Genomic DNA, 13,224 nt, shown 5'->3' with positions numbered 1-13,224 from the left:
AAATCTGTTGACGGGATAACTATTGGTCATACACTCCCCAAATACGGCAATAAGTAAGCAAGCCATGAAGGACACAGCAGATGTGTGAATAATGGATCAAAATTTGGACCAAAATTAAAGTTTTTGGAAAGGGAAAGTATATTAAAACTATTAATGTTTTGAATTGCAAGGACAAATAAAAAAAAAGGTGAAAAAGTTCAAGGGCGTGAATACTTTCGAAAGGTACGGCATCTGCTCTACATTCCTCCCTACCTTGGTGGTCCACTGATGGTTTGGAGGCACGGAGGATCTTAGGAACTGAGAATCCCATGTCCAGCTCTGTCAAAGTCAGCTCGTTCATTACGTATGGCAGCTGAAGCACGGCACGTCGGATTTGGGGATTAAGAGATGAAAAACAGACATGAATGTAATTTGCAGTCAATCAATTAATCAGTCAATCAGCTTTATATCTGTAGCGCATTTTAAAACCCGCAGGTAGCCAAAGTGCTGTGCATAAATACAGTCACACAGTTGCTTGTGCAGTTTATCATCCGATGGCACTACTCACCCTGATTTTACTGAGCTTCATTTGGATCTTTTTGGAGACGACATCGGCCCAGTACTTCTCTCGTAAGAAGTCCCAGAATATCCTGCCCAGAAAGGCATTGACCCACGCCTCCGGCTCCGCAGCCTCCTCTGAACTCCTGGGCAACTGAAGGACACGCACACGTCATCACGCATCTGCTTTTGTTTTGTTAAAGCAAGTTTATCAGACATCATCATCATCATTTCTCTTCCCGTGGACACAGCAGCATCTCCCCGGCTACCACCGCAGTTTCTCCACGCAGACCAAGCTGCGTCTGATCATGTCTTTGTTTAGTGTTGCTGCGGATCCTCCTGCCCCAGGCGTTCTATGCTTGTATGTGAAAGGGCATGGAGGTCCCAAATAAGGCCGTACTGCTGAGTTTAAAAGGGTTAAACACACCGTGTGGATACATAATATAACATAGTGCATCGTGGAGCAGTAAAGTGACCCTGTTAACATCACGTTGATAACCCTGCCAGCCTCCATTTACAGAATGCTCGCGCAGTGTTACGGTTCTTGTTCTCAAGAAAATCAACCAAAAAAGATGATACAAGAAACAAGGGTTAAACATTTCTACATTTTATCCACTTACCGCACAAACTTTAGTGGAATTTAGTGGAATTTTACACGACAGAGCAAAACATGGTAGTGCTTGATGGTGCAAATAAAAGAAAAATAATCCATGAGTCACATCTGCAGTTTGCCAGGAAACATGAAGAAGGTCAGATGAGAACAAGATTTTACCTTCTTTCTTTCTTTTTTTTAAAACGCTTACTTGCAAAACACAGTCTATGGCAATGGACTAACACTAAAAACACTAAAATAGATAACCTGTACTCCGTATTCTTTCTTCTCTCACTCAAACATGAGCAAGGTGGCTAAATGCAGTCATCAGCACACAGATAAAAAAACAAAGATAGATCTAAACGCAGGGCAGAAAGCAGCCCAGCTAATCAGGTAATCAGTGCAAAAAGGAAACATCTTTGTGGAGCTACTTCCATCCCAAATCCAATCAGCAACTCACACTCACTAAAACAGCAGCAGACACGCCATCTCTAGAAGCATAAAGGAAGGTTAAAAGACCTAGAAAATTAGAGAAAGAAGATCGTACAACTCAAACTCCGCATTCAAACTCATGGATTATTGTTTGTAAAGTAAAAAAAAATCTAAAATGCTTGCCAAGAGAAGAGCAGAGACCATTTCTTGAAATTTCAAGGGTCAAATATGGCTGACTGTGTCACAGGGGAACTCTCACCTTTATTTTGAATTTTAGTTTTTATGGGTGTTCTGAAGAACATTACCTATAATCGTGGCACTCCACTGAGCAGCTAGAACAGAGGAAATAACCCCCAGGTAACTTAGACAGGAAATGTTGAGGAGGGGTGCAACAGTTAAGGATCTCCCAAATTACTAACGTTTAAATCTATGGCTCAATGGACAAGATGTGCCGATGTTTGATGACACCTGTTTCTACTTCTTTGGTTAATGGGGAGAATGTTGGAACCATGTCTGAGTCCTTATGAGAGGGAAGTTTAGGCTCTAACACTTCATCCCTGCTAATATTTTTTACTTTATCACCACGTTTCTTCAATACTAGGTCATCATACCCGTTATGAATCTTTTGCATCAATCTTTAGCTTCTTGGTCAAACTGTGCTGCAGAGTCTTCTAGTTCTCAACAACTGGCTGTAAGGGAGACTGTTTTTTCAGGCTACAAACCGTGGTCTTAAGAAGATCAGACTTATTTATCAGGACGTCAGAAGACAAAACTGATTCTTTGCTGTGTTCTAAGGCAAGTTTAACAGGATGCATACAGGATGAACTAGCACTGCTCTTCACTCTGAAGCAGTGGCTTTTCTTGCATCGCAACCAAGTTTCTTCATGCGTTTTAGAACCTCAAGTGGTGTTTTGGAGAATCTGTGATGAGTGTGAAAAAGTTCAGTCCAGGTTTGACCTGTTCATATATTGCAGTTTTAAGACTTGTCCTGATCTAAGGTTGTCTTGATGCCAAGTCAGTATGGTAAATTATTTTGTTACGTTTTAACAAAAAGAATAAATTTTTTTGCATCTCAAACTGTCGTTGAGATTATGGATTCTGAACTGTAGGTGATACATTCATTAGAGCCCTTAAAGACTGTGAATTGGTCCTTTAATTTCTTAAAGGACCGTTTGAGAAACTTATTATTAATTCAGAAACCTGAATCAAATACCACCTTCAGCATCAGTAGACAGCTGTGATTTACAATGCTTACACTGTGCACTACAATGAACTGTTTTGAATTTGTTCAAAAGCCTAAAATACAACCAGAGCTACAAACAAACAGGTTAGTTTGAAGCATGCATTAGCATGTCCTAGTCAAAGCCCAGACCTAAATCCATTTTAGAATCAGTTGCAAGACTTTGGCAGCTGCTGCTTATAGTTGCTCTCCATCTCCAACAGATGAGGCAAAAACATCGACCTCATCGAAGCAAATGTACAAACCAACACACTCAGAAACCCATTGCGCTCATTCTAGGCAGACCTTCACCAGACTATATGGGACCCCACAGAGGAGATACCCTCATCAGTTATTTCCATTTTCACACGAACCCATCAGTCTCATACCTTTTTGGTGGTTTTGGGGCTGCTCTCAGGGCTGTGCCCGGGGCTGTCGGCTGCCGCCGGGCTTCCGGGCGGGGCCTGGGGGTTGACGTATTTGGCCATGTAGACGTTATAGTCCAAGAGCATCTTCTGCTTCATCCCTCCGGCTGAGCCACTGCAGAGAGAGGCGGGAGTCTCTCTGTGCCGAGGCAGAGACAGCTCCTCCTGGCTTCCCCTGCTGCTGCCCCTGCTGTCAGCCTCGGGGCCTCCGCCCGACTGGATGCTGCCGCTGCGGCTGTGAGCGGGCAACAAGGCTGGAGGAGAGGAGGGAAAAAGTGGAACGTGAAATGGAAAAACAGGAAGCAGGGAATTGTGATACAAATTATACATCAAGAAGATTCATTTCTTCATCCGTTATTATTTCATACGAAACCGCGTGAAGATCACGAAACCCTTAAATAATTAGCATCTCTTTCGTATTCCTTTGTCACAATGCACTGCAGCGCTAAATTAGCATGATGTATTTGCATTAACTCAGAAACAGCATACATTAAAAATCCTCCTCTACAGTCATTCAGTCCAATGGACTGCTTATGTCACTGGACCCCCACACTACTACAGCTCCTTTCTGTACGGGGTCTTATCCTTACAGGCTTATATCTCACTGAGGAGACCAGTGCTATAATACGCTACTCCCCTGTGTATGTAATCCTGCTGACCCATTCACACTCTGCTGTTCACTCAGTTCAGGGGATTGGTAGTCCCTAAGCTGAGGCTTACATACAGATCTGATCACAGTGCTGTTGCATGCTGAAAATAATGGTAATAATGGTAATTCTGACTGTGGGGAGCGCTTTGGAGAAAGATGGATAGTCTAAAATGCTCCGCTGAACGTGTCGTGCGTGCACCTGGAGAGGTGTGAAATCATCTCACCGCTCTTGCAGATGCCAGACAGGCTGCCGCCTCTCCCCTCCGACTTCATCTGGGACGCCTGAAGAAATCTCCGAAACCATTCCTCTTTTTCTCGACCGGTCCTCCCAAACAAGTAAATTGTCAGATCCCCTCCCCCGGCGGTCGATCGTTTCTGCTCCTCCGCCAATGTGCCGCCTTCGGGTCTTTCCAGTTGGTCCGTTCGTTCAAACGTCTCACCCAGCCCAGTAGTCCTCTCCTCCCCGGCTTCTGATCTTTCGCCCTCTGCCTTTGACATGAAGTCCTCCTGCTTGGCCAGTTCAATGCAAACGGGGTACTTCTTGTTCCATACTCTCTTCCTAGCCAAGCTCTGGGGCATCAGGTAGATCTGTTGGGATGGATGTGAAATTATTTGAACATAGTTTGAGGCGGGGGGGGGGGAGCTTTCATATATGACCTGGTTCTTTTTATGATCTAATCTAATCTTTTTATTCTGGAGGGCTACCTGCTGTAATTGTCTCAATCAATAGCTCACTGTTTCTTGAGGAGTAAGTATTTTAAATAAGTTTTTTTAATTAAGGGATATGATTAAAATTATAACCAATTATTAAGTGATGGAGAGCCTAAAGATGTAGAAAAAGAGGCCTAAACGATAACGACTTACAGATACATCCTTTATGCAACCAAGGGATTTTAATTTTTACCTTTATATTAAATAGGTGACAGAAAGAAATGTCCTTCATGGAGCAAGCTTAGTTTCTACATGGAATCTGCCCTTGAAATATATATATATATATATATATATATATATATATATATATATATATATATATATATATATATATATATATATATATATATATATATATCATCATGTTGGATCAAGAGCGGGGGTAGTTGTTTTTCTGATGTTAGATTGTTGTTTCCAGACTACTGATAGGTGGGGAAGCCCTGAAAGACAAGAGAAAATTCTTCTTTATCCACATGTCTTCCCTACGAAGATCACATTTCTCCTGTCTTAGCTTTTTCACTCCACTCGTTGTTAGAGCACATTTTTAAATCCCAACAGCATTAAGAGCCTTGAATGACCTGGCCTCGTCTTATCAGAAAGCGGGTATTGCATTGTTCCCTGTTATCTCAGAGGAACTCCTTGCTCCCAGTGTGCAGATCTGAAATGAGAATCAAGGCAGGGAGCTTCTGTTCTGCTTGCCTGGGTTTTCAGTCCGGACGACCTCTCAGTGTTTAAGCCTATGAATAAAATTTAAACTGTACTTAATTTTTAACCGAGCTCCGCCGACAAAAATGATTAATTTGCTTGAAACTCTCATTTTCTTTCATTGCTTTCTATTTTAATGCTATTTTAAAAGTACTTTTTATTAATCTCTATATTTTCAAGTTTTACCTCTGTTGTATAATGTGAGCTGAACTAATAAGATGTATTTTATTTTTAGATTAGTCATAAAAATTGCAGCTTTGTCAATGATTTTGGCCTGTTCAGCAAACACACTGCAAAAACGGAACTAAAAATAAGCCAAATTTTCTTAAAATGAGTGTATTTGTCCTTGATTTGAGCAGGTAAAAAAGATGATTTGCCAATGGAATGAGATTTTTGCAGTTAAAATAGGAACGATTCATCTCCATCATCTTATTTAGAGGGCAGAATATCTAATTATCTCATTTTAGGGCTCAAAATACTCATTCCATTGGCAGATCATGTTATTTACCTGCTCAAATCAAGAACAAATACACCAATTTCAGGAAAATTTTACTTATTTTTAGTTAAATTTTTTCTGTGCATGATTAATTATTATGAGAACATCAAATATGAGATGGCATTTAATGTCACCATCTGTTGTGCTTATTATAAAACACAGAGACATATAGTTCATGTCTTGTTACAGGCATGGTTTCAATCATTTAAAAGATTGAAAACCCCTCTTTTTAATCAACAGCATGCCTCCATAAGCACCTCACCCTGCTGTCGGTCAGATCGTAGATCTTCTGGCTGACGTAAGTGACGTCGGGTTTAGGCTCGTTGTGTGCGGCACGGCGGGAGACGTTCCTGTTGGGCTTGGACAGACGCAGGACCGAGCCCTCTAAGCGGACGTAAACAGAGTGGGTCAGGGTGGCGTGGTACATCTCCGGGTCATAGCTGTGGATCTCATTCATCCAGCCCTGAGGGAGCAAGACCAAAAAAAAAAAAAAAAGGTTGCTTTCATTACTCGGATTGGTAATAGCATTTCTACATCTCAGTTGTGAGTGGCTGGGTAAGTGGATGGATGAATGCACATATCATTCAACCTTATATTAAGGAGTCATATGCTTCAAATATTTCTCTTTTAACTGCGAGACGTGAGTTGCGTGCTACAAACTCAGAGCAGATTTTTATACAAACAAGGTATCTATAGTGATTCAAGCTTAGAAGAAAGTTTATATGAGAAAGTTTATTCCTCCTGCTGCTTTTTCTGCTCCTGATTGCTGTAGGCTCTATCATCACGTATCACATTCAACGTATCCACCGCCTTCCTGTTTTGGAACAGCTGTGCCCTTTAGCCAGCAAGCTCGGCACCTACAAGTACACATGCTTACATAACTCCGTCGAAGAACTAAAACATTTCTCCACTCACTCTCTGCAGAGCTTAATGGGTCAGGCAGAATATAAAATAAATTTGGGGATGCGCTTATCAAAATTTAATTGCAACTTTTATGAGGTTGGCTACAGTTTGAGTCTTGTATTACATATTCAATCAAAAAAAGACAGAGGAAAGCTTATTTATTTATGGGAGATTTTGTTGCTTTGCAAGACAAACGTGATGTTACAATGACAGGGAAAAGAAAATGCAGCGTGAAAATCCAAAACATGAGCTTGTGAGGCACAACAGTTCATCCTGCTACATTTGAAACAGGGTGCGATGTCTCGAGCATTGAGGAAAAAGTGCCAGGATGAATTCAAATGGGTTGCACAGATGAGCTCCTCGAAACTCAGTTGTCTTAAACAGTAGAAGCCGCTACAATGAAAATAATACTGCGCCACAGTAGGAACTACAGCAGAAGAGCTTCCAATAAAGTTTTTCACGAACGTAATTTTTTTACCTACAAGGTCAAATTTTAGCTATACAAACAATCAAAGCACTACCGCCCTACCACTGAACTCAATAATACTTCTTTGAATATAAATCCATTCAGTCACTTGCCTGCAGCTGTATTTTTAAATCTGGTCAGTCCAAGTTCCTTTCTCTGCTTTTTTTTCTCCAGCAAAAGCCTTGTGAAATGATCATTTTGTAAATAAATGAGCGAATGTTCTGTCGCTGCGGCATTCTCTCCTGTCTTGACCTTGTTGTTGCCTGACTCTTCTATTTGCCTCCGCGTGTTTGAGTGACATCAAAGTTACATCTCTGCCAGGGATGTAACTTTGATTGACATGAAGGTATGATGAATTAATGTGATTAGAAGAAGAACACAAAAAGTGCTCATCGGCCACAGGCGCAGAGAGCTGCACCCATGAAGGCCACTGGTAACATTGCGCTGTCACATAATTAAACAGTCTCCCTCCGTGTTTGGGAATATGATAGCAGACCTGTTTGGGCCAACAGATTGATAATTCATGGAGTTACTTCTAAAGACAAGACTATATTCACCCCTCTAATAAATCCTACATCAGAGAACCAAAAATATGTTTGATCAGGTAAGTGTCGTATTCTGTTTTGTTGTGTTGTATCATAACCTAGAATGGGTCATGTGATCTGGAGCGACGCTCTCAGTCCCATTCAGTGATGGATCTGATCCTCTCAAGTTAGATAGGTAAGTTTTTGAGAATGGTAATCCACACGGAGATTCAATATGTGCCAAATGCTGTATATTAACCTGAAAAATGATTCAATAAATCTCAAATCAAGCTAATACTTGGGTCATAACTTATACGGTGCTGCTTTGAACAAAGACTGACTTTGAAGATCCTAATATAATACATTTATATCATCACCTTGTTTAGTCTTTATCATAAATAAACTTTTTTCCTATATTTGTTATTTATATACAAGGGCCTACAAGTAAGTCACAACATAAACGTCCATCTATCATGGCAGCCAGCAGAAACAGAAATACATGAAACAGAGCAACCATAATTACCCTGTGTTACTTGTGGAGTACCACAGGTTTCAGTCTTTGGGTGGGTATATATATATATATATATATATATATATATATATATATATATATATATATATATATATATATATATATATATATATATATATATATATATATATATGCTGATGACACTGAGCTATATTCATCCATAAATCCAATCAATTGCTTCAACTACAGGCATGTTTTGAAGACATCGAAACCTGACTTTATATTGACTTTATATTTTCTAATTTTAATTTCTGAAAAGACAGAAGTTGTCATCTTTGAACCAGAGGGCTTTGGTAACAAAGTAAAAAAAAAGTGGTGTTATCTGATGAAAGAATGAGATGAGAGAAGTCATATTTCTCATATTTTAGCTTTCCTTCATTGCCGTTCTGTTAAATCAAGAATAACATTTAAAATTGTCCTTAATAATCAAGTTATATCATATATCATAGCTCTGATTGCTCCATATGTTCCTAACAGAGCAATTCGCTCTCAGACTCCAGGTCTGCTGGTGGTTCCTAGAGTCTCTAAAAGTAGAATGGGAGGCAGATCCTTTAGTTATCAGGCTCCCCTGGCTCATCTGGTCTGGCGTTCTGTTAGCTGTGACACCATCCAGGGAGGCAGATCATTCACTATTACCATATAACATAGAAAGGATTCCTTGATCATTGTGTGCTTCTGTGCTTTTGTGTCTCTACTCTGTCTTCTCAAGTCCCTGGTTAGTTGTGGTAGATGACTGTTCACACTGAGCCTGGTTCTGCTGGAGGTTTCTTCCAGTTAAAGGGGAGTTTTCCTCTCCACTGTGAATTGAATTGAATAGAAGTATTGCTATTTAAAGGCAAGGTACAGTATTATTCGCTTATAAAATTTCTTCCCTTGGGCAAATTTTGTTGATGACTCCTCATCTGATCAAACATGGGCAAAATGTGGCCTAATCCCAAACTTGTATTTTTTTAAATAAAAAAATTTAAAATTAACAGCAACCTAGGCAAGTGTTTTCATCAAAGCAGTCAATATCCACAAATCGGCAACAAAATTTAGCTCGGTACTTCTATCCATTTAAACAAAGCAAGACCTTCCGAAATTGATACTGATTTCTTGAATTTTCATCCAATGGTCCTCTGATAATTTTGCTACCCCTATCTTGAGAATCAGTGTGATGCTTTGTTTGACCCTTACCCTGAATATTCCTGGTTCTTTGACATCAAGCTGGGGAACATTTCGCTGGTCTTTCCTCCATCTCCCTGTTCTGCTCCCTGGTGAAGAGCAACGAGGAGCAGACAGCCAAAGGACCAGCAGGGCCAGCATGAACCCAACTACTATCCCATGCAACACAGAACACACACACGGAGGCACCGGAAGAACTAAGTACCAATACAACAACTGTGTTAAGAAGACGAGGCCAGCCACAGGCACATTCTCCACTTCTTCCTCCAGTCGCTCATCCTCTGCCTCCAGTTCACTGCCCAGACCAGTGCTACCGGTATAGGGCTGCTGAGACATGGATCGTTCCCCATCTGGAGTCTCTGTATCCGTACACAACTCAAAGTCCTCGCTGTACAGTTCACAGAAGTCCTCATCCTCCTGTCGAGCGACAAGGGCCGACATGGAACAGCGTCCCAGCGTGAGAGAGGGAGACCTGTTGAAGGTAGATGACGAGGCCTGGGTGACAGTCGGCGCTAGTGACAGTGATGGGAAAGAGAAGAAAGACGAGTCGGGCCCCCGTTCCGTAGGGGTCTCCTCCTCTTCTTCCCCTTCAGCCCCCTCCTCTTTGATGCTATAGTTGTTGTTAGCTTCCGTGTGTCCATTTACCGAAGTTACTCCACTGAGCTCCGACGCACTGGAGGAGAGCGATTTAGCCCGATGGGCTGCGCTCCCGACAGCTCCTGAACCAGACTCATCTCCAATAATCTTACTGAAAAGCTGCAAGGGGTCCGACATCACCTCTGACAAGCGCCTCTTGGTGTCCTCTATCCTGGCCTCCACCTCTTGAACCTTGAAGAAGGATCTCCCATCTGGGGACATGATAGGAGAAGAGGGCGCTGTTTTGGAGTCTCCGCCTGCTTGAGTGACTGCAACAGGGCAGGAAGACAAGCGAGGCTGGGAGAACTGCTTGAAAAGCTGCATGTTACGAGGCGGAGTGCGGTGAGTTGCCTGTATTTGCTGGTGCTGAGGAGGGTGTTGAGGAGGCCCTTCGTGGTGTTCGCCCTTCGAAGTGTCCGTAGAGAGAGACTTAACAAAAGACTTCATTAAGTGTCTGTGTCGGGCGTGTGAGGGTAAGACGGTGGCAATTGCAGGAGCAGTTTCTCTAGAATCGACATCATTTGACAAAGATCTAACAAGGCTAAGAAAAGGCTTGGAGGAGGAAAGGGCTGCAGACTTACAAGGGGAAGAAGAACTAGAACTAATTAAAGGGGGTTGGGCTGGTCGATCGGAGGAGCTGGTGGGTGGAGTGGAGCTCAGGTGGGAGTGGGCTGGAACGGGGTTAACAGTCATTGCAGGAGAGGTTGTGTGCGGATGTGAGTCCAACAATGTCACTGGCAGGATAGCCGAAGAAACAGGCAGTGGAGCTGCTTCAGAGGAGATCTCCGCATCGACCGATTCCAACTTTATCTCCTCTTTCGCCTCCGAGCCTTTGGCAACACACTGGTCATCAGTCCCGGTGGTTTGGCTCTGAGGTCCTGCAGCGCCGTCCAGAACCGACTTAGCAGCGGCACATCCAACAGATAGCCCGTAGAGCTCTTCTTCCTCATCTTCCTCCTCCTTTCCCAGAGCAGAGAAGTGGATGGTGATTGTGTCGCGGGAGTGGGAACGCTGCACCTGCAGCTTGGGTCCTGGTGCATGACGTAGAGGAGGAGTGTCAGCATGCTGGCCACTTCCCTTTCTGCTGTTGCCCTGACTGCTCATCGTCACCCGGCACAGGGCTCACAGCCTGCAAGAGACAGAGGGAGACAGCAGCAAAGCACTGTTAATGAAAACAATAAAACACACATATAAAGTGGAAAGAGAGGTAATGGTGTATGTGGTGAGATCCCTACAGAAAGGTCCTTCGGCTCTCTTCATACTAATGTGAGTGGACTGGACAAGTATGTCCGTGTTCCCCGACCCATTAGCCTCATTATGTAAAGATGAAGCTGGCATGCTGGGTCAGCTCTCTCTCTCTCTCTCTCTCTCTCTCTCTCTCTCTCTATCCATCTTGTCTGTAACAAACTCGATCACTCACCACACTATGGCAACATGATTAGTGGGTTACTTCAGAACACGCAAGCTTTAAGGAGAGTGTTCATCAACATTTCAGCTGTAGTTAACTCCACCCACCAAAAAGGTGCTTTATGAAGGGACGAAACAGAACTGCTACCCAACGACTACATGAGATGTATCGATTACGGTTTTAAATGTTTAATCATCAAAAACTTCCGTGGAGATACTTTGGATACATATTGTGATGTCTGGCACCTTTGATTAAATTAAGTCAGGAGGCGGGGGCAACAATTTATCAGACTTGTTTGCATGGTTGGACTAAAACTGAGACAATTCTGAGGCCAAGTAAGCTGTACCTTCCTGACCCTGGGGACACCTGTCATGGGATTGTCCATGTCCACCACTTTCAGAGGCTATTCCCGGGCTTGGTTGGGTTGTTGGGTCAGATACGGCTGGCCATCAATTTAGGTCACCCTTCAATGGGGAAATGTCTAATTTCCAACAGTTTGTAGAGCAAATGTGCCACTGACACACATCAAGGCAACCAGACCAGAAGCTAAACAGGCTGGATTAGATACAAAGAAACATTTAATAAAAACTAAAGAAAATAACTGGGACAGATGGACAATTGATTCGATCTTTGTAAAAGGAGTAGCTCTACAACAGATTAGCTCCTTTAATGACCAATAGGCAACTCCAAGCAAGACAAACTGTATGTACGACATAATTTTGCAACAATGTGGCTGTTCAACTCTAAAACAACAGAGAAATAAAGTATCTGGCAAATTCAAGTCATTTACCATGCAATGAAACTGCAGAATGATGCAGTCTCTTTATAAGATAGAAGTGCATGTTTATTCTTCCATGTTGTATGGAGTCCATCTACCCTGGTTATCATTACACACATGTGCACAGAGAGATGCACGCTCTGCAAACAGCCTGTGGCTTTCAGGCTTCTGGACTGAAGATAAAAATGGACCGTAATGGAAGAAGGGGGAGGGATGGAGGGAAACAGCATAGCAGTTAGCTCGTGTGATTGCTTGAATTTCGGAGAAAGCCTCAGCGGCCCCTTGGGGGCTCTCTGTTTGGCACCGCATCTCCAGAGATTGTATTTAGCCTGGGTGAAATAACAGAGCATTTGACTCTCCCAGTCAACCTTTCAACTTGATTGTGGCACAATGGTGTTTCCGGTATATGAGTGTGTGTGTGTGTTTATTCTGCAATGGCTTTGCCGGGGGGCAGATCAGACACAATGAAAACAACAAAAGCAAAGATTGTACAAACAGAGCAACTGAAAGGATAAAAAGGACAAGAGGGCTTGAGGAGCCATCAGAAGACCTTTCATTAAAAAAAAAACAAAAACCTACGAAGACCAATCCTCTTAAAAACAAGGGTAATGACAATGACAGAGCAAGAGAGAGAGAGAGAGAGAGAAACAGGAAAGAAGGCAAACAAGAGTGCAAATTAAGGACAGGGGAATAAACGGAGGAGACAAATGGGCTGGAAGACAGGGCCACTGAGACGGAGGTGGCTGTTATTTTGCCCGATGCCTGAAGGACGTTTGGAAACATGGAGAAGGTTGACGGGGGGAGCAGAGGACGACGGTGCCGAGCTCTCCAAGAGTCAAGTTCAGCAAGGTGCACTCGAAAGACAAATGAGACACAGCGTTGCAAACTGAATCAGTGCAAATAAGCGGTTCTGACGAATAAATATTCCTTTTAGGAGGGTGTATAAACAGGACTTTATAACATGCACATCACTACATTTTGCTGATTTTTCTTCTCTTAACTAAACATCATTGATCTCATTTCTACAGCACTTTATACTTTAAGGAT

General features: G+C 42.5%; 1 protein-coding gene across 3 annotated transcripts in view; it reads right to left on the bottom strand.

Annotated features, from left to right (window-relative positions):
* Positions 1-13,224, bottom strand: part of tex2 (testis expressed 2) — a 37,698-nt gene that overhangs the window by 10,005 nt on the left and 14,469 nt on the right. For all 3 annotated transcript variants that reach the window (XM_036148072.1, XM_036148071.1, XM_036148073.1), the window contains 6 exons: positions 9,368-11,120; positions 6,029-6,229; positions 4,079-4,442; positions 3,170-3,459; positions 548-691; positions 253-352 (listed from right to left, as the gene is read on the bottom strand). In XM_036148072.1, coding sequence (XP_036003965.1) covers positions 253-352; positions 548-691; positions 3,170-3,459; positions 4,079-4,442; positions 6,029-6,229; positions 9,368-11,095 — 2,827 coding nt within the window. In that variant the 5' untranslated portion in view covers positions 11,096-11,120. The remainder of the gene's footprint in view (positions 1-252; positions 353-547; positions 692-3,169; positions 3,460-4,078; positions 4,443-6,028; positions 6,230-9,367; positions 11,121-13,224) is intronic.

This window comes from Fundulus heteroclitus, chromosome 16 (genome assembly GCF_011125445.2).
Source record: "Fundulus heteroclitus isolate FHET01 chromosome 16, MU-UCD_Fhet_4.1, whole genome shotgun sequence".
Classification (NCBI taxonomy): Eukaryota; Metazoa; Chordata; class Actinopteri; order Cyprinodontiformes; family Fundulidae; genus Fundulus; species Fundulus heteroclitus.
The sequence above is the reverse complement of the archived record's forward strand: the minus strand, read 5'-3'. Positions and strand labels throughout refer to the sequence as shown.